We start from the raw sequence: 21,406 nt of genomic DNA on the forward strand, positions 1-21,406 counted from the left end.
CCTTACAGTTAAACATAAAAGAAGGTGAATGAAAAGGGAGGAAAAAATGTGTGAGGGTCACATACTGCTTTCAGAAAGGTGCTGAAATTACAGAGAAATCCTCAGGGACAGGTCCATCATTTCCACACTCTACCTCAGGTCCCAGCAGAGCTACTGGGCTGGTTTCTCAGCCCTGGCTCCCAACTGCTCCATGGCACAACAGGAAATTTACAGGGCGCTGTAGTCTTGCATCTGGCCCTCCTACAGCTTTTACAAGCATTAATTTTGGCTGGCATAGACAGTCTACTGGCTGTTTTTCACCTGCCGCCTTCTATTACCCCATCTTCTTATCCTGTCTTTCTCCCATTTTCAGCTGTCACAGTATTATAATTTAAAAAATACCTGTCTGCTATGGGCTGCAAGAAAGAGCTTGCTAATATTCACCTTCTTTTGTTGCTTCCAATGCACAAAAATCCTTTCTGTCATGCTGGAATTATTAGAAGAAAAAAGAGATTTTCTTCAATGGGATAAAGCTAGGATGGAGAGATATTTTAAAGCAGAGCTGTTTTAGTTATTTAGAGGTGTAACCATTATAATGCTATTGAAAGGGGATAAATACATCAGCCTGAGGCAAGGTTTTCGAAGCACTTAGGTCCGACATTCATTAAATTTCTGGGTAAAAGGAATAGGGGGGAAAAAGGTATTAACTGAACAGCTGTGCTGAGAAACAAGTTATTAAAGACCCCGTTTCCCTCCTCTTGCTCAGTTAAGGCTGGCCATTTAGCTGTTTGTCTTGTTCAGTAGCAGGTCTGTGCTCCGCTCTGCCTGGCTGAAAGGGGCTGGGGTCACCATGGGACCTGGAGGGGCCTTGAGAGGCTGAGTTTTCTTAGGCTCCAGCCCATTTGGTAGCACTGCTGTAAAGGCACAGCACTGTGGGAATTGGGAACCCTGTTGCCTGTGCCAAAGCTTGCTCCCAAAGACTGGAGCCTCTGTGGCTGCTTCTGATGCAGAAGAGGGCCAGCTGGTCCATCATGTGCTGTGCCTCTGCAGGTGCTTCTCATTCTTTTCAAACTTTAGCACTCATTTAAGCATAAATAGATACAGTAAACCAGGCACCCCAACTAGTATCTGCAGTGAGACCAACTGTGATGAGGCCAAACAGAACAGAAAGCGATGTTATCTTAGTATTTCTGCTTTATTTTAGATGCTTGAGCATTCTGTCTGACTCCATCTGTATCTGTCCATTGCTTACGCAGTCCAGTTGCTGTACTGTATTTTGCTTACTCCTGTTTTGATGATCCAGACATTTTAATAGGACAGGAAAGGATCACTTGAAAAGTTTTTGAAAGTTTCTGTTGTTGGCATTGCTGCTGAAAAGTCTTTTAAGGACTTTCTAGGTCGGCTTTAAAGTGTTGTCTGTGCTGGTTACATCTGACCCCTGTGAGAGAGCAGCTGAAATCTATTCATTACAAATAAATAGATCAGAAAGTTATCATTAGCCAGGAGTGTATTGGGGGGGTGGGGGTGAACCTACGTAACAAGTAGGAGCTGTTTATGACATGTTCAAGTTCCTCTTCTGTTTTGTTTACTGCTCAGGTTTTTCAGAAACCTTTTTCATGGCAGGTCTCATCAGCAGTCATACAGTTAGGAATAGCACACTTGGAAAACCACAACTTAAACAGAGCGGAAGGCAGCATTTTCCTGTAGCTGAAGCCATGCCCCAGATCTGAGCTGGATCACCAGGCACCCCGACTGCCCTGTATTGTTCCTGATGCTGAAAACAGCTGGTGCAGCTCCCCAGCTCCTTTGGTTTTATGACCAACCTGTGGTATAAGCTCAGGACCATGCTGGCAGGGCAGGCTGAGGTCTTTGAGCAGCAAGAGAAGCAGAACCATACTCAATTTGTTGCCTTCCTTTCTCTACCACTTTCCCTATGACTGGTGAAGGAAGGGGCACCAGGGTGGTAAGGCATCTCTCAGCTCGTTTCAGCAAACACGGGATGCTGGTTGTGTTAAAGTCTGGCCATGCATCTGGGGAGACTTTTAAATGAAATGCACTTAATAAAACTGTACTTAATAGCAAAATGTCAAAGGAGTAAAGCTGCAACCACAGGCAGCCACCAAATAGCTATGGTAAGTAGCTGCTCCCCACACTCCACAGGAAAAGGCAGGGCCTTCAGCCTTGCCAGCAGAGCCATGCTGCTTTAGAGCTTGATTTCATTGCATCTAGGAGCTGTCGGGTTGCTCTTGCCCTCTGGCTACGTCCTGTTTTCTTTCTTTTTGCCAACAGTGTGAGTAATGCCAGCAGCTGACAGGGCAGCTGGCACTAAGTGTGCTACGCTCCTTTCATCTCTAATTACCCCCCTTCCATGAGACTGTCTAGCTGTTAAATTATCTATCTGTCATGAGCATATCCGAGTATAGTCACTCATGGTTTTTGTGCTATCCTTGGCTCTTCCTCTGTTATTCCTAGATTCTTCCCAGTTGCCTAGGATGAGTGGATATCTGTGTTTTGGGGGGTTATATTTTTTTTCTTGTACTTACTTATGTTGGTGACGGCAAGGCACACAAAGCTGGCTGCTGACATTGTGGGTGCTATTTCTGCAGTACTGCAAGGTGTATTCATGTTTGGGAGGGAGAAAAAGAGAAAGGTTTTGCAGTGTTTCCCAGGGGTGCTTTGAATCTTGGCCCTTTTTTTTTCTCTCCTGGAAATTCATGCTTCAGCTGGAAACTCTCTGCTAAAGGTCCTTTACGTTCTCAAAAATATAATAAAGTTATGATTATACAATACCATGACATGCAGATCCACAAATACTGATCTAATTGAAAATATAACTGCAGAATATTTGCCTTTGACTGAACTGGACATAAAGGCAGACATCAGGCTTGCCCTCTTTCTAGTCTATGTAATAGTGTCCAGCTGGCGCGGTATCTCCTGTATGTTGGCATTGCTTGTGTCCTGGAGACTCTTTGGGCTTTACTGTAGGTGATCCTTGCTCTCTTTCCCTTACTAGGTCCATGGGAAATGCATGTGCAAGCACAACACAGCAGGATCCCACTGCCAGCACTGCGCCCCGCTCTACAATGACCAGCCTTGGCAGGCTGCCGATGGCAAAACCGGAGCCCCCAAAGAGTGTCGATGTAAGTAGCCAGCCAGGAACAGTGTCTCCAGGGCCTCTTCTGGAGCATAATGCTTCTCCTCCTGTGCCTTTCTCCTGTATTTCCAAGAGGCAGCAGATACTGTGGTGGTGGGCAGGTGCTGGCAAAACAGCTCAGTGAGTGGAGAACCCATGCCGTGCTCTGCCCAGAACCTACCACATGTTTATATAGCAGAGACAGCCCTGTTTGCACAGCCCCTCACTTGGAAATCCTCACAGGACCATGCTGTCTGTTGATTTGGCCTTTCTGTGACACCCAAGTGCATCTCCTTGGGATATGGTCTTCTGCAGTGGGCATACTGCAGGCTGCTGGGGTGCCTTGAAGGCAACAGGCAGCCAGCATTGTCCTCTCCCTGGGCAGCACTGACAGATACGTTTATGGGAGGCATGGCCTTCTCTTCTGGACATGGGCTTTGCTCACCCCCTGGGCACTGGGGGTAGGAGAAAGTGTGGTCTCTGGGGAGGTTTAGGGATTACTTCTACGGTTCTGGGCAGGATGCTCAGGGTGAGTGCAGGCTGCATGGGACTGCAGAGCTCATGGGGCAGTCTGCTTCAGTATCAGCAGCAGTCTAATCAGAAAGGCACTAAGGTTTAACTACACCACCCCAGAAAGGTTTGCAGGCATACTGAATGCCATTGTTCCCTGGCTACAATAATATCAACAGTGAAGCTAGCATCAGCCTTCTCATGTGTGCTGTGGTCACATTCACTGCAGTATGGATGTTCCCCAAGGGAATGACAGTGAATCCCTGTTTCCACCACCAGCATTTGATAAGCAGGAGGTGGAATAGATCTCACTTGGCCCCTGACTTCAGGCATGTGTGCATCCAGACTTCCTCCACTGCCAAGACAGGGAAAGAGGGATGCTTGCCTTCTCCCACACACCTCCCTTCCACCTGCCTTTTCCTTCCATCAGATGAAAGGAGCATCCTGACAGCATCCACATGGCAGATGCTGTACAGAGAACTCCTCTCTGAAACAGAGAGGAAAGGATTCTGCCTCAGCAGAACCAGTGAGGTCTTCCTGCACCAACCTGTACTGCGAAACCCATACTGGAAATAAAAGAGTTAAAGAAATCATTTTTTCCTTAAATATGACCTCTAGAGGTTGTGGAGTGTGGATGAAATTGTGATGATACTTCATGCCTTTGAATGAATAACAGGTTAATGGGTCAGCTCTCTTATTCCAAAATGTGGTTCAGATTTTTCACAACTCTTTTCTATAAATCAACATCTTTCACTGCCTTAATGAGTCTTTCCATTCCCTTTCTCTTCATCTCAGCATGCAAGTGTAATGGACATGCTGACACTTGTCATTTTGACATGGATGCGTGGCTGGCATCAGGCAATCGCAGTGGTGGTGTCTGCGACAACTGTCAGCACAACACGGAAGGGCAGCACTGCCAGCGCTGCAAGCCGGGCTTCTACCGGGACCTCAGGAAGCCTTTCTCTGCCCCAGATGCCTGCAAACGTAAGTCAGTGACCACTAACAAAATGCTTCTCGAGTGGGAGGGTGTTAAAGGAGAGGTGAGATCTTCCTGCCCCTCCTTGAAGCAATCTTCTTGCTTCCGGGAAGAGCAGGGAGTTCTTTGAATTCCCTTTTGATGCTGTTTGCAAAAAGCAGGGGCTAAATCCTTCAGATGCTGCAGACATATCTGTCCTGAGGATCCCTGCAGCCTGAGGGCAGGGAAAGAGAGATGATTCATTGACTTTCTCCTGCTATTTTTGGAGAGCAAAAGCTGCATCATGTTTTCATGTTCTCCTTGTTTGGCGATTGCCTCAACCTCAGAAGGGTGCCTCAGGCAACAGCTGATAAATAGCATCGCCCACCAGTGCGTGTTCACAGCATCAGCAGGTGGGTATGCAGAGAGAGACAGGAACATGAGTTAAGTGATATTCCACAAGGCATGACACGGAGGAGGCCAGGCCAAAGGCAATGACTTGGACACATGTGAAATTAAATATTTCCCAAGCAGAAGCAGCAATCTAAAAGCCATGCTCCCCAGGGACCACTGTGAGGATGGTGACTCAGTGTGGGGGACTCCGGATCCCCAAACCGTGCTGAGTACGTTACACTGGTCAGCTAAATATAGGGTGAAGGAATGCTCTTCCCTCTGCATATACAGCCACCCACTAGATTCACCAGATTTCTCCTCACTGACCCAAGCCTGGAGGAGGACATTCATGAGTGACAGAAAAAAATCTAACTGACACCCTGCTTGTGTCATTTGAGGGGACACTGAGCACATCTCTCTCCTTCAAAGGAGAAGTACCTGTGTTTAAAGTAAGAGAAACCCTTTTGCAGTAGGGAGCTGCATTCCAGGTTGGGAGGCTATATGAAGTTTCACTTCTGTCTGCATGGTCAGGTGGGGAACAACTTTTGTCCCACTCCTTCACTGCACATCATAGAATCATAGAATGGTTTGGGTTGAAAGGGACCTTAAACACCATCTAGTTCGAACTTGTCTGCCACAGGCACAGACGCCTTCCAGTAGACCAGGTTGCTCCAAGCCCCATCCAACCTGACCTTGAACACTGCCCTGGATAGGACAGCCACAGCTTCTCTTGGCAACCTGTGCCAGCACCTCACCACCTTCATACTGAAGACTTCTTCCTAATATCTTATGTAAATCTACCTTCCTTCAGTTTAAAACCATTTCCCTTTGTCCAATCACTACAGGCCATTGTACAAAGTCCTTCTCCAGCTTTCTTGTAGTCCCTTTTTAGGTACTGGAAAGGCTGCAGTAAGGTCTCCCTGGAGCTTTCTCTTCTCCAGGCTGAACAACCCCAGCTCTCAGCCTCTTTCAGCATGATCCTCATGAGACAGCTCAGCCTGTCACTGAAGTCCTCCTCTTCTCCTTTCACTTACTGAAAGGAGGAGCAGCAGCAGCTGAACTGCCTGTTTTACAGCCCTAACACTCTTTATGAAAACAGCCTTGACCACAGTTCTCCATTACTTACGTAAATAATTATTTCACTGCTGTAGTATGTACACAAATTTGATTTTTAAACAGTGAATTTAATGACTTTTTTAAGTTCCTTTACCTACTTGTGTACCTCAGAGTTCCAAGTCTTCTCCTCTGAAACATCAGAGATATTTTTCCTGCATAATTATTGCCGGAACTTAGGCAATGACCTTTCCTTTGGGAGTTTTATTAGTAAAAAAAGAGGTTTAAATATTGCACTTAGATCCAAAGTAGAGGCTTGAGGGGTTCTTTCTAGCTCACAGATTCAACCTTGCTGATTAAAAAAAAACCCAACTGGATTAGTTAACTCCTGGTAGATAACACAGGAGAAAAGACTGAAATAAATTCTGTATGGGACCCTCAGGCTCCTAAATGTGCTTTTACTGGGGTTGTGCTATTTTTGCTAGGGCTGTAATTCATGATGCTCTTTATGTGCCAGCTCCTACCAGGGAAGACCACACACTTTTCTGAGAGTATTGAAGCCAGGTCAGGCTTTGGCACTGATTTGAGTGCAGTCTTCTGGACACCTAAAAATAATGTCCTTCACTTTGGAGGTGGTAGGAGTGGCCACCATCTCCTGTGATGTCCCATCAAGGAGACGGAGTTTCACAAGGAACCTATCATAGAGTTGTCCTGGTGCCGAAACACCCAGTGCAAGCCCAGAGGTTGTTAGGAGGGTCCAAGAGGAAGTCAAATAGCACCTCCTGGGCTGGGCAGGACAAAGACTTCTTCAGAATTCAGATGAAAACAGAGGTCTTGGGACATATTTCTGCAAAACAGCCACAGCTCAAAGAGAAGGCTGCCAACAGTGTGCGTGTGCCTGTGTGCAAGTTAGCCCAGTGCTAATGAAGTCAGGCATTACATCACACCATTAGCTCTGTGTTAGCCAAATCCCAGGAGACTTGATTCAAAAGTTCCTCCCAGCCCTTCTGGGCAGGAGGAAGCAGTGGAGATGAGATAATTAATGGGTATTTCTGTTGACGTATGCCAGTGCTTGGCCTTCTTGACTTTCGGCGCTCGTCTCTAAATCACTGGCCCATGGCATTCCACGTATTTTTCCAAAAAAAAAAAATGCCTGACATAAAGACTATAAATTTGTTTCCGTTAGTCTTTCATGCAACAATTCAGCCTCTTTATCCTCTGTATCCATGAACTCTGGTATTTAAAGGCCGAAAGTAACATATATTTGACAAGAACTGTAAGATAGCCTTGAGTACAGTGTGAAAACACCTATATTTATTTACCTTCTGCACTAAGTGCATGTACTTTGTTGGGGGGTTTTCTGTATTTATGAGTTACAGAGCATGAGGTACTCAAGTATCTCAGCATGAAGTACTCATAACCCCAGCATAAACAGGGTTCCGCAAAAATGTAGGGGTCATCTGAATGCTCTCCTTTCAGAGACCATATTGCTACAAACACACAGATTTTTTCTCTCTGGCCTTTTCAAACCCTCACAAATGCTCTCCTCCTTAGGATCCCTTTACTATTGCCCTTCTGGTCTCCCACTGCAGGGGATGCTCCCTACACTCAGGGACCCAGTATCTCACAGGGGAGCCCAGCAGCTTGCAGGGCCATAGCAAATGACTAATGACTGTTAAATTAAATTATATAAGAGCAATTACAGCCTGTGCCTGGCACATTTCCAAGGACCATGCCATGGTCTGCAATAACAAGGGATGTGCATGGTGCCCTGTTATTCTTTTGGGGAAGGCCACAGCGTTGACTGCTTGCTTCTGGCTCAAGGCACCATTATTGCTCAACTGCAATATTGAAAATTTTAACATACCAAGGTCAAAGTAAATAAAGGAGTTGTTAAGCCATAATCTTTAAGGATACTTTAAAGATTCTTGCAGGTGAAAAGCATATACAATATTTGCTCAGAAGTAGGTGTGTACCCGATAAAACAAGACATTCTGCCATTTAAAAGAGCAATCTGATGACTCTTTTCCCCTGCCATACATATCGGTCCTTTTCTTTACATCCCTCATGAATTTTTAAGCCTCAGGTACAGTATAATTGCAGACAATAAATTGGGGTTTATAATTGCTGAGTTTATTTTTGCTTTTCAACTGTAGGGTTTTGAGGGTAAATTTTTGTCATTTCCAAAGTTTAGCAGGCAGCTGAAGAAACCATGATGCTATCACCAATCCAGGGTGGGGAAATCCAGCTCCTCTGGAGTCCCACTCACTGGGTTTTGATGCCAATCAGCACATGACATGCCAGGACAGGCAGCTGTTATTTCACATGTGTGTGGAAGTCATGTGCAAAATAATGCTACGTGCTACAGGGTGGTGAATATTCAAACAATGCCGCTTACAAATCACAAAGCAAGCAAAAAGATGAAGCCTGTGTCTTGGACCCAGGCTAGTGGTGCCCAGCCAGCCCTTCTCACACTGGAGCTCCCTTGGCCATGGAAACTACTAGCGTCTGCAGAGGGGTGGCCACTGTCACTAGCACATGAGAAAGGCACTATCTCAAAGCCTTGCACTGAAAGTCTTGCACTCTACACCCATGTATCCACCACAAAGTGCCATCCAACACTGTCTGTATCTGCTTTATTTGCTGCTCAGCTGCTCCTCTTGCCTTTCTGGAGGGAGTCTCCTACAACCTCTGCTACAGCGAGGTGCAGATTGGATGGAAGGAGGAAAATGGAGTCTAAAACCAACACTCGGAGCAGCAGTCCATGAAGGAGCAGTAGCTGCAGCTAGCCAATGTTGCATAATCAGTCCTGCAGTCTTTTCTTCCTGCCGTTGCCACAGTATGGACACACTTAGTCCCATTTTCATCTGTTTCAAAGTTGGACACACTTGGTCCTATTTTCATGCATCTGTTTCAAAGTTGGTACAATGAGATAACATTTGAGCTTTAGACTCTCATTTCTGTGCTCAGTGCATAGTGATGAAAGTGCACTGTATGTCTCTGCATTGCTCGGCATGTTCCCACTGCAGCACCTCACAAACATTTACTGTCTTCTGAGTTTGCCACCCAAAACATCCAGCTTAATGGCATTTAGTATCATCTTGAGCCTCCACCCAAGGTACAAGGCCAAAAAGCTTCAATTCACCAGCCACCAATGGAAAGCAGGTTGGCGACTTGGGGAGCTCATAGGGGAACAGCCAGAAAGGACAAGGTTCATGGATGTGGGTGTTCAGCCCTTACAGAAATGACCAGCCTTTGCAGCACATCTCTTTGAAGCTTTTATTAAAAAATATAGCTAACAACATGCTCATTTTTCAGTGCTGTTTTAATTGCCTATGAGCTTGCTGCTATGTTTTTCATAACAGCCTTTGTAAATTTAATATTCTTGCCTCACCACAGTGTTGCCACTTTCATGAAATTTTCCATTAGGAAAACAAATTGTGTGAAAACATTGTCTAAAACATTAAAAACTCCAACCCCAATAGGGGCTGGGTGTTAAACAGCTGAATCCCAACTGAAACAGGACCAGATCTCTTTCTGAGCACTGAGTTTAGCTCACTGACTGCAGGGGAATAGAAGAGCTTCAAGTGCTTGATATTTCCCCTGAAGGGGTCAAGGAATGCCAGAAATACCCACCCCATCTAGTAGGAAAAGAGCATTTGACTACATGTATCAGGTGTAAAACACTTCACAGACTTCAGAAGAATGGTATGTGAGGCGAACACTGCTGAAAACTATGCTATTAAAGGTACTGGAGTTCACTGCCTGCAGCTAGTAATGCAGTTTGTGAAGAGGCTTTCTAATCTTTTAATTTTATATAATTATATTTGTTTGGGAATGGAAAGGGTGGGGAAAAATTGAGGATTACTTTGGCAAAGATTTTGGAATCGTAGTCGCCTCTAAGTTAACTGCCAATATTAACCTATCCTTTAATATTTTGAAATGACACTCCAGGTATGTCAAATCCCTGAAACCACAAAAATGTTGTCAGAGCAAAATTAAATATATGCACAGAGCAATAAGTATTTCAAGAGAAAGAAAGGTTGTGCTGCATGCAGTGGCTTTTCTGCTTTATTCCCTTCAGGTTGCAAACTCAAAATATTTGCATTGGAATTTGGTGAAAAATTTCCCCCAAAATGAAATTTTCTCAGGAAATCTGATTTTTATGTAAATGGAGCTTTAGACAGAAGGCTTTCAGCAGGGAATGTTTTGCCATAATGCTCAAGGCTGATCATAACATGTCCCAGTCAGAGAACCAAACCCTGAGGGCAGGAGAGCAGGAGTCACCCAGCTACTGGTCCTGTGGGAAGAATCACACTGCCTGCTGGCCAGGCCAAATGTCCAGAGGTTTGGATCACACTTTTGTTAAGTATATTTCTGGTGTTTGAAAAGATTAACATATCTGGGGAGAAAAAGACTGCAGTCACACAACAGACGCAAATTGCATTCATGCCAAAGAAAAATCCTAAGCAGTAGGCAAGGAAAATTTCACACCACCTGTTTTAAGGCATCCTTTCTAATTTGTGATAATGGCCATTTCTCCCGGTGTGTCCCTGTATGCTTCTAGTGCATTGTTCTGCTGTGAGGAGCTGTGGGAGAGGCAAAAAGAGAAGCTGGCATTTCTGACATGCACTCGGCAAACCCATGTCCTGGAGTGTACCCAAAAGCATATCTCTGAGCCATTGTTGTCCTCAATCTTGTTTGGTTGGTTGGTTGGTTTTAAGTCATTGAATTAAGCAGGTTGGAAAAGACATTCAAGATCATAAAGTCCAACCATTACCCCAGAACTGTGAAGTCCACCACTAAACCATGTCACCAAGGGCCTCTTCTACACAGTTTTTGTATGCTTCAAGGGACGGTGATTCCACCATTCCCTGGGCAGCCTGTTCCAACACCTGACTACTCTTTCAGTGAAGAAACTACTAGTTGGTGGCTTTAAAAGAAAAGAGACAGAGGGGTACTTCTTTGCTCAGCCTCCAATTAAAATGACTGTTCTGAAGGGGGTTTTAACCTCCTGGATGCAAGACAGTTGTTACCACTTTAAAAGCAATTGCACTCTGATGCATTTTTTCAGTGAAGCACTCACAGCTGCTTAAACATCATTGCAAGCCAGGCACATCCCTGGGTATTTGGCTGGACTGGAGTCTGGGTGCTATAAGGAAAGTAATAAAGGCCTGTTTGGCAAAACATAGCACGACACCAGGGTAGGTTGACTAAGATAGCTCAAAAAGTGAAAATCATACAGGTTCTGAAGGGGGCTGCTTAGATGTATATGGGTGAGGGTCAAAAACAAAGCACAGAAACCTCACCGGTGTCCCTGGCAGGACAGTGTTTTTGCAGGCATCTCCTGCACCTCTGTTCTGCAGAGCTTTTGCACTTACAGGTGCTCTCTCCCACAGCGTGCTCCTGCCACCCCCTGGGATCGGCCACTCTGCCCCTGGGCCCTGGCACTTTCTGTGACCCCAGCACCGGTGACTGCCCCTGCAAGCCCGGCGTGGCAGGGCCCCGCTGTGACCGCTGCCTCCCCGGCTACTGGGGCTTCGGTGCTTACGGCTGCCGCCCCTGCGACTGCGCCCGCAGCTGCGACCCACACACGGGTGACTGCCGCAGCAGCAGGTAAGATGGAGGGCCCAGACATCCACTCCCAGCCTCACCGTACTCCTGGGATCTCCATCCCATGGGAGCATGGGCACCCGCTCCCAGCCTCACCTTAACCCCAGGATCTCCACCCCAGAGATGGCATCACACCAACCCCGTTTATGTATGGGACATGAGCTGAAAAATATCCATTATGTACCATATTTGGGATTGGTTTGGTCAGGAACTGAGGACAGAGCAGGAGCTGAGGCTGTGGTTCACCTGGGTGCCTGGCATACCATGGCATGGCACCAGTGATGTTACATTATTGTCTCTCGGTGCTGGCATTAATGTATTGGGTGTTTTCCATAACCTTCACAGGTTCTTCTTCCTTTCCACAAGCAAAATATGGCCCTCAAGGACATCTGAGTGAGAGGAGACCAAAACTGAATACTGTTGCTGTTGCAACTCAGCTTGTGCTGGACTTGGAGTCAAGCTCTGACTTTAGAAGACAGTACATTTTAATAACAATTCACCCTCTGTATCTTATATGTTGCTTCTTTTTTACCACACTGGGGTTATTTATAGCATATAAACCCCTCTAATTTATTTTAAACCCAAAATGGATTCATGACCCAGTCTGATAATACTCAACCTGTTCACTTTGCAAAACTGCTCCAGCCATTTAACATCACCAAGACGCGCAGTCATGTTGGATGGGTTGGTAGAGGCCCTGCTTTCCACTGGCTCCAAATTGACCATGTCCCTTTCCCTCCAACAGCTCAGATGTGACCTGGCACAATGAAGCACCTCTTTTTCAGGCAGTGCTTAATGAGAGCGAGCCCACCTGGGGCTGGGAGGACGAGCAGGGCTTCTCAGCGCTCCGGCACTCCGGTAGGACAGCAGCTTCACGTGTGTTTCCCTGCCCCATCCCTTTGACCAGCAGCCAGTGCAGATGCCGTCTTCTGCACTAGCGTAATTAGCACCCTGTCAGTTGTAGGAGGGGATGGATGTTCTGCCATTAAAATCCTGTGTGACCACCTCCTTCCCCTCCACAAGTTGGAGTAGTCTTATGGCTCATCCCATCAGTGTGAGGACCCTCTGGGCAGATGCTCCATGCACCCAGCATTTGGCTGTCAGAAGGACAAGAGTTGCCTGCCTGAATTTACAGTCCCAGCTCTGAATTTCAAGGCTGAATACTCTCATGTTTTAGCTGGCTATATTTTAAATGTGTCTTTGCGTTTGCTAGAACTACTAGATGCTTGGCAAGCCAGCAACATCATTTAGAGGGTGGGGGTAACTGGCAGGTAATTGGGAAGTTTCTAACTCAGAATTTATTTTGCCGATACCCACAATAACTTTGGCATTGATTACTGCTCCTGATGCAGTTATGGCCTAGCATTTCAGCTATGGCTTCAGCTGGGGAAGTTGTTTCCCTCTTGTTGACATTGTCTGGAGGAGATTGGTGCAGCGTGAGGCTGCTGCAAGGCAGGTTGACCCCACAGTGCAGTGCAATTACTGCATACAAGCAGGCAAATGTCATTTCCTCCATCTTCAGAAAGCGGCACGATAAAATCTCAAAGATACAATAATTGAGTTAATTGAGAGGAAAGCTCCATCATTTGTCTGGGCAACTTCATTTTGAACGTAAATAAGTATATCACATTATTCTTTGTTCTAAGATCACGGAAGTCATTAATCTGCCTTAACCTCTGCAACATTTCCTTTTAATATTTTGTCTGGTACATTACGGTGTGGAAAATACCACAGGGAAAGATATGCGTGTTATTTGCATAACAAGGCAAAATAATAAGGCCTCTGTTTCCCTTCTCTTCAAATTGTAAACAAGGAATAATTGCCCTTGGACTAAGACTGTATATTCAGTCTGAATATGAAAATTGGGCTTTTTCTGCGTGGGCTTTGAGGACCACATGAAAACCTCTTGCAAGTCCTGTCATTTAGAGTACAATCCACAGCTGCTTCCTTTCTTTCCCCAGGTAAATGCGAATGTAAAGAGCAAGTTTTAGGGAATCCCAAGGTCTTCTGCGCGATGAAGTACACCTATGGTGAGTTGCGGATGAGGTGGCAGGGACATAAAATGAGGTGCTGCAAGTTGGCCCAAGAGTGTCAAGCATGAGACGTGCTGCTTTGTTTACTGCTCCATTCCGGCAAACCCGGGAGTAGCCCAAAACCATGGGCTACTCAGTCTAAGGGCAGATCTTCGACCTTTCCAAAACATATAGGTATCATGGTGCCGAGTTAAGGTGAGTAAAACATCTTGGTCTGTTACGCACCTCTCTTGCTACCAAAATACCCTTGTGCTAAAATCATGGGAGGACTAGAGCTGTCAATGCCCCTGAGAGGTTGTCTAGATAAACTGTAAAGTACTGTTGCCAAAAATGAGTCACTGAAACTCCATCTGTAGACCAGATGTTCCAAGCACAGTATAGAAATCACTAAATCTGAATTACACTGAATGTGAGGATGGACAGTGATCACCACACAAGACACTACGCTGAGGAAACACCTCCAGCCACTGAAAACTGCCCCCTGTCAACAAAGTTCAGCTCTTGCAGTGGGATGGTGTATACTGTCCATGTGTCTATTGGATCTAAATGAATGAGAGGAGGCAGTTTGTTTCCCAGACTTCTCTGGTGTGTGCCAGTGAATCACCTCCTTCATACTGCAGCAGAACAAGGAATGCTCTGCACAGCACTCCCTTCCTTCACAGTCTTCCAGGGGTCTCTTGCACCTGTTTCATCTCACACTGAAGTTGAAAATGCACAGAGACAACCCATGCCTCTGCAGGCTGTGGATCAACCCACAAAGGAAAGTTCAAGGGGCTGCCAGCTGTTGAAATATAGCCCTGGCTTAGCAATATTAACAGAAAGTCTGATTCTGCTTTGCACTGCTCCCTGACCACCATAGTGACTGTGTTTAATCTTGCAAAAGATAAGGGAAAAAAAGTCACAAAAACCCAAGTTCATAAATTTTATCTAAAGTGCACTCAGGCTTCCTACCCTTTCATCACTCAACTCGCAAAGGTGTCAGTGAACTGGAGAGAGATGAATTATAGGGCTCATCATGAGATTCAGGAGGCCATACTGCAGGAAGAGTTTTCCCTGAGCTTTCTAGCATGCAGAGCTGAATAAAGCACCACCATACCATGACACCTACCAGTGAAGGTAGTCATCAGCACAGTCAGGGGGAGGGTCACGTATGGGCCCTGAACCCTGAGCTTCCACCGTGCACGGGCTCAGCAGATGGAATACAGGCAGCAGGAGTGTGCCTGTGGGTATCTGTGAGCTCAAAATACTCCATGCTTTGCCTCAGTCCCCACCAATGTCTCAGTCTCCGCTACTCCATTTGGATTCAGCAGGTATGCAAAGCAGGAGGACCAGCAGCAAGAGTGCTCACCAGGGTGGGATGCGGGCAGCTCCTCACACCCCTGCCTGCTGCCTGGCCTGCCCAGGCCAAGGCCAGCAAAGCCTCCAGGTCCATCCCTAAAGGGCTTTCCACTTGATTTCCACAAGTGCTAAGGAAGCCAAAGTCTTTTCTGAGCTCTTGGGAAAATGGGGCTCTCACAAGTTTTGAAAATCAGGTCATTGGGATTCTCCTGCTGCTCGCATGGCAGGTCCAGGGGACGTGACCAAACCAACCAGCAGCATTCCTGCCCACAGGTATGGGGATGTAGGTACTCCCCTGGCAGTTGACTCTGGCATCCCCAACAAGGAGCATCAGGCTAACTCCACTGTAATTAATTAATAGTCCTCATTGCTTCACCCAGACACCTGCATTAGACAAAAAAAAAAAGAGCAGTGTAAATAGTTTATATATTCCTAGTTTTTAATTTGTGTCTTCCCAGTGATCAAGACAAAGATCTTGTCAGCTCATGACAAGGGCTCCCATGCAGAAGTCAATGTGAAGATCAAGAAAGTCTTAAAATCTACAAAGCTGAAGATCCTCCGGGGCAAGAGGACACTCTACCCTGAATCATGGACTAACAGAGGCTGCACTTGTCCTATTCTCAATCCCGGTAGGTTTGACTCCCTGAGCAGTACATCCCCACCACATTTACACAAATTCCATTCCCACCTCTCCATCCCCTCATGGCAGTGAGCTGAGGTTGCAGCCCAGTGTCAGGCTGTTATGTCATTTGGATTCCAACAGCAATCTCCATCAAGTCTGAGTTTTGTAGAAGAAAACTTGGTTCATTCTACAGACTTTCAAACACACAATTCTCTTTATGAAGCATAATAACAGTCTCAGAGCTTTATGACTCTCAGTCTGTTTCCAGAGGGAGGGAAGTGTCCATTGCGCCATGACATAACTTTTCAAAACTAATGCCAATTTTAATCCATAAAAACACATTTAAATCTTAATTTGAGTCATATTGTCCTGAAATTCTAATCTAAACTCTCTTTGAAAGTAATACTCATTTGCATCTTCAAGATCTGGAAGATATTCTCTTATGAAGTGAGAGGAGAGCTTTGGCTTCACAGTTTTTTCTCATCTTCTTTCACTGAAATGCGTTATAACCAGTGGTGGCTAAGCAGTGCATGCAGTCTTCGGTACAGACAAGGAGATGCAGACTCAGGGTTTTCTTCAGTAGAGCAAAGCTAAGCTCCAGCTGACACACCTTTCTTTACAGCTCCGAGATAAAACAACAGTTATCAGCCAATTCAGATAAAGGGTTTTTTTTCCATCAGGCACACACATTACTTGGAAATCACCAATCAAAATGACAACTTAGTGCTGAGACATCCCTTATGTGTGGAGCACCAGGAGCTTCCTTTGGGAGGAAAGGTCTGTCTGTGAGGCTGGATCATGCAAAAAGATTATTCATTGATGAGGTGTTTGTAGTCTTCTTTCATCTCTACCTGAGGGACTGCCTTTGGCTTTGAAGGGAAGGTGCCGTGATTGCAGAGCTGTAGTCAGGAAGTCTTGTCAGGTGCAAGGGTCGGATGAATCAGCAGTGTTAGACAGAACTTTACTGTTTTAAGGGCAGTAAGAATTCAGATATTGGTAAAACACCATAAATCCATAATTAAATTGATACAGCTGTTTTATTTTTCCATATGCAAACACAAGTAAGAAAGCTCAGATATGGCTGCCTTAATATGAACTGGAGGAATGCTGTCAGAACACTGAGCATGCAGGGTAGCCCACACCTGACACCAAGCTTTGCAATTCCACTAACTTCAGAGGAACTTCACTGATTTTCCCTAGCAGAGGAAAAGACAGCAGTGATCACAGGATCGATGAAGATTGCTTGGATGCCAGCAGAAGTGTTGAGGTGCAATTGTCCTTAGGGACAGTCCAGGCATCTGACACATCAGGTGTTACTCCCTTGCCAGCTGTCATGATTTACACTGCAAAGCTTGGGGTTGTCTTGCAATGCAGCTGCTGGCATCCCGTGAGTGTAAATTAATCTCAGCTTTCATGTTAGAAAGAAGTTGTGAAGTTTGGTCCTAATGGGAAGCTTGAAAATGTCAATTGAGTGCATCTTTACAATTCAATCATTTCAGACGCGAAAAGAAAGGATCCCAGATAGTTTTTCAAATCTCATTATTTTCTTTAGGTACCACATTCATTTCTGACTTCTTGGCAATACTATATTAGCAGATTTAACCCTCTCTCAAGAGTAAGAGCTTTTGACCTCCAGATGAATAAACCAACAACAGCCAGATAAAAAAAAAGAACTGACATAGAACAATTTCCTGACTTATAGCTATAACGGAAATCACATCTCCCACAAACAGAGGAGATCAAAAATAAAAATAACAGAAAGAAAGACATATTTTTATTCTGCCTCACAACACTGGAGGGGTATCAAAAAAAGGGTAGGCTCTTAATGTCTCTGGCAAGAAATAGAAACACCAAGCATTTATCAAATCTCCATGGGCTGTTTTCAGATTATAAATGTGCTTCAATTCCTGTGAGGGGATATTCACTACCCTTGCACACCTTCCCCTCCACACACACCTACAGAGGCAGGTTAGACTGCTGAGAGGGCACTGAGCTGAAAGGTTTAAAGGTCTCAGCTGTCTGTGAGGAAACAGCAGCCCTTCTCTTCCTTGGCTTTGCCAAGCACAGACACAAACAAGCAGACAACTGCCTGCCAGCAACAGAGGACAAAACCTGCAGCCTCAAGCCCTGGCTTGTGGCATCTCAGTCATTTGATTCATTTTACTTTTACACTTCTGTAACATCAGGTTGAAAATCCAGAAAACCTCACAGAATCAGCAACCACAGCAATATTTGCTTGCTCTGTGTGGGTGTATGCCATGTTTCTCTCTCCAGGGAGACAGATTTAGGAGCCCTTGAAAAGCACTGTTATAATAACAGCAGGATTAGCATCACCAAAATGAATGTTGAAAAGGGTGATACCCTGTGTTTACTTGGCAGAAGAGAGGATGTGTGTGCCCAAAACCTCAGATGAAGTAGATAACAAATTGTATTGAATTAAAGAAAAACATGCTTGACCTTTAACTAGGGGACACTCTTTATTGTGAGCTACAAAATGAAAACCCAAGAAAACACAAGCAGACTCCCCACTGCAGCCAAGATGGAGTGGGATGACTGAGAGCGCTGGGGGAGACCCATCTCCCCAGGCTAGTTAGTACTGCCACATGGTGCTCCCCAGACCAGTGCAAAGAGGAGGGTACAGGGGGGTCACATGCTTGCTGTATCTCACTCCTGCTGCAGTAAGAAGCTGTCCCTGGCTGGGAGCTTATCCTGCCATGGGAGAGATTATCATCCATGTTTTCCTCATTTATGGCACATTTGTGGCCCATTTAGGCTGTTAGGATCTGTGGCAGTGTTTCTTTAGCTAATTCAAGCCAAAAGCTTCCAGCCATCTCCACACTTAGCAGTTTTTGCCTGACTCTATTCATTCTTTAAGTCATGCCCTGAAAGCCAGCCGCAGACCTGGATGGCTGGGGCAAGCCCTGTGGCAGGGCATTGCAGGGCCATACTCCAGCCCAGTCTGGCAACTTCTGGATACCAGGCAAGGTTCACCAGACACTGTTGTCATGTCTCTAAAACATCTGGCGAGGCAGAAATTAATGCATCTCCTTTCAGTGTGCCTGCCACCCCCTCAGGCTTTTCTGGGGTATTCACATCAGCAAATCTAGTATCGCCTCCCCTCCATGAGAGAGGGTCTGGAATGTCTTTGCCTGCAAGGGGCCACCAGCCACTCTGACCAGCACTGGGCCATCCTACACTGTCAATACTGGAATGCACTGAATTGACTGATTTCCAGGCAGGTATTCAGGCTGAGGCAGGTGGCTGCCAAGTGAAGGTAATAGCAGTTCCCAAATAAGGAATAAAAATCGGTAGCACAGCAGCCAGAGTTCTGCTTCCATTTATATTTAGAAGCTAACAAAATCAAGGTTTGTATACTCCATCTCACTGGCAGATGTGCCACAGGGGTCATTTTTCCATAGATATAAATATACAGATATAGGAGAGAATCAATATGTATAAATATTTCTTCATATACGTCCCTTTTTTACATGGGACTAGATATCCAGGCTGACCTTGCATTGTCAATAGGCCTCTGAAGTGTAGTGCTGTGCAGTGCCTGACCGCTTTGCTGGTTTACAGGCTTGGAGTACCTTGTGGCGGGACACGAGGATGTCCGAACAGGCAGACTCATTGTCAACATGAAAAGTTTTGTCCATCAGTGGAAGTCAGCTCTCGGAAGAAAGGTCCTGGACATTCTGAAAAGAGTCTGCAACTAGAGGTGTGCAAATGCCTTGGGCATTTCTTTATGCACAAAATGCAATGGCCTTCGCAGAGAGAAGACCTCTAGGATGAAAACTGGAATGTAAGAAAATAGTGCCAAAACATGTAGCGAGGCATTCAGAGTTGTAGGCACTGTCTGATTGAACCCTTCCTGGCCAATGTTCATTCACTCGCCCTGTAGCTTCCTTGCCAGGGGTTTGCCTGAGCCCAGCTCATGGTTACATTGAGGGAAACAAAAGGCAGGGCAACGCTTGTCTCACCACAGTGTGATGCTGGAGCAACTCCTATGAAGCCACTGATCATCCCAAACTGCTACCCTAGAGAGGGAAAGCATGCCCACGAACTACAGCTGAGAAGGAAAGCACCACTGCCAGTGCCACCAGTGGGGATCCTGAATGACTTCCAGAGGCTCACAGTGATTGCTGTGGGGAAGGCGATGGCCACAATGGCAGGTAGGCACTGGCAGAAGTATGGCTGTGACAACCACTCTTCAGAAACATCCCCTTGGGTTACGACATGGCTCCCATCAAAGAGAATTGGGTGCCACTTGCTTATAACCTGGTCACTCCACTGAAGGTTTTGGGGGCTAAATTCTCTGCTGGTGCTGGCGAGGACAGAGCTGCTGGAGTGAATCAAATCCCTCTGCCATGGCACAAGCGCAACACAGGGCAGAAGCCAGCTCTACCCCAACCACATGGCTGCAAAGAGCCAGCTCCAGAGGGTGCAGCATCTCTGAGCTTTTGTCCTTGAAGTGTTAAGAAATGAACCTAGCCCTAGTGTAAATATTTCATTGTATAAAGCACTTTACTACCTGCCACTTCACAGTGCGGGAAGTCTAATTGTGTTGGGGAAAGAAGAGGTTGAAGGTGGCACGTGAAAAAAACTCCCTGAAACAGAAGCACTCCTGAAGACCCCCCAGTTGAACGGCATTAATGATATAAAGGGAACGGCCAGCCTGGCACTGGCCACTCAGAGTATCTGAGGGTGCAATCTGAAAGATAAAGTATTTGCACTGAAGTCCCAGCTTCAGACCAGCACTTAGACCCCGCGGGCAGGACTCCAGCGAGACTGCGCTTACAGTGTGAGAAGAAGAAGAGACTTTGAGATGAATAATGCAATTGCCAGAGGAGAAAACCTCTGCCTGCAGGAAAAGGAGAGGATACAGAGAAAGGACTCACACATTCACGTATCACAACCCAGCGATTCGTGGTGGGCCTGGAGTTTGTTATATTTTTTGCGTTAGTATTTAAGACTGAACATTTTATTTGTTTTCTCTGTGTTAGTGTTTGCAATATATACAGCCATTATACTTCCTCATTAACACCAGTATGGAATATAGCACAGTTTACTGCAGTTTTCAGCACTAAAATGTATCTTTTCTGTAAAGCATCTTTAAACCACATTGCTTAGAGTGTATTTTGTTCATGAGTGTGAGGGGAAAGAAAAAGAAGACATACAACTCTGGAAAAGTCATGAGTCTACCAATCCGCTTTACGTATGTATTTTTCTTTCAAAGTCCTGTGGACTCACAAAAAAAAAATTATACTATTTTGGTAATTTGTTTTTGTATCTCATGTATGTAATAAATATAATATGATTTCAACTTCTTCACCTTGTGTCACTGCTTACTCCACTGGCAATGCAATCTTCCTGCCTGCACTAGAGAGGATAGTAAAGATGGTGCTGGGGAAGCAGAAGCTGCCACGGGGGTTATTTTCCTCTCTGGCGGGTTAACATTTGGTAAAAAGCCAAGTAACATGGTTCCAGACATCCCATTTCACCCTTGTTTTGGGAGGCTTGCAAGCTCTTCTCGTAATAAAGCGAATTGTACCTAAATATTTTCCAAGCTGGCCAGGTCCTGAATCCACCCAGGCCTGATGGCTGAGTTGCAGAGGTTACCCATAAAAAGAAAGCTGGGGATGGCAGAGATCAGTCCTACATTTGAAACTGTAAAGAGGAAAAAAAGGCTGTGGGAAATAAGCACCATGGCAAAAGGTCTATAAACAAGCTGTGGAGTGAAGTCAAGCACCAGAAATGAGTGGCCAGTGGGTCACAGC

At 45.6% G+C, this 21,406-nt stretch overlaps 2 protein-coding genes across 3 annotated transcripts in view; both read left to right on the top strand.

Moving 5' to 3' along the window:
• LTA4H (leukotriene A4 hydrolase) overlaps positions 1 to 14,502 on the top strand; it is a 128,491-nt gene extending 113,989 nt beyond the window's left edge. The window contains exon 20 of the mRNA XM_061454570.1: positions 14,492 to 14,502. The gene's annotated coding sequence lies outside the window, so the exon portion shown is untranslated. The remainder of the gene's footprint in view (positions 1 to 14,491) is intronic.
• NTN4 (netrin 4) overlaps positions 1 to 20,952 on the top strand; it is a 45,152-nt gene extending 24,200 nt beyond the window's left edge. For both annotated transcript variants that reach the window (XM_061454566.1, XM_061454567.1), the window contains exons 4-10: positions 2,993 to 3,119; positions 4,418 to 4,606; positions 11,423 to 11,639; positions 12,382 to 12,494; positions 13,598 to 13,666; positions 15,466 to 15,636; positions 19,209 to 20,952. In XM_061454566.1, the coding sequence (XP_061310550.1) occupies positions 2,993 to 3,119; positions 4,418 to 4,606; positions 11,423 to 11,639; positions 12,382 to 12,494; positions 13,598 to 13,666; positions 15,466 to 15,636; positions 19,209 to 19,345 (1,023 nt within the window). In that variant the 3' untranslated portion in view covers positions 19,346 to 20,952. The remainder of the gene's footprint in view (positions 1 to 2,992; positions 3,120 to 4,417; positions 4,607 to 11,422; positions 11,640 to 12,381; positions 12,495 to 13,597; positions 13,667 to 15,465; positions 15,637 to 19,208) is intronic.
• Positions 20,953 to 21,406: the final 454 nt, after the last annotated feature.

This window comes from Pezoporus flaviventris, unplaced genomic scaffold (genome assembly GCF_033815535.1).
Source record: "Pezoporus flaviventris isolate CSIRO_AGI_PZ_B2104156 unplaced genomic scaffold, CSIRO_AGI_Pfla_v1 ptg000016l, whole genome shotgun sequence".
Taxonomy (NCBI): Eukaryota; Metazoa; Chordata; class Aves; order Psittaciformes; family Psittacidae; genus Pezoporus; species Pezoporus flaviventris.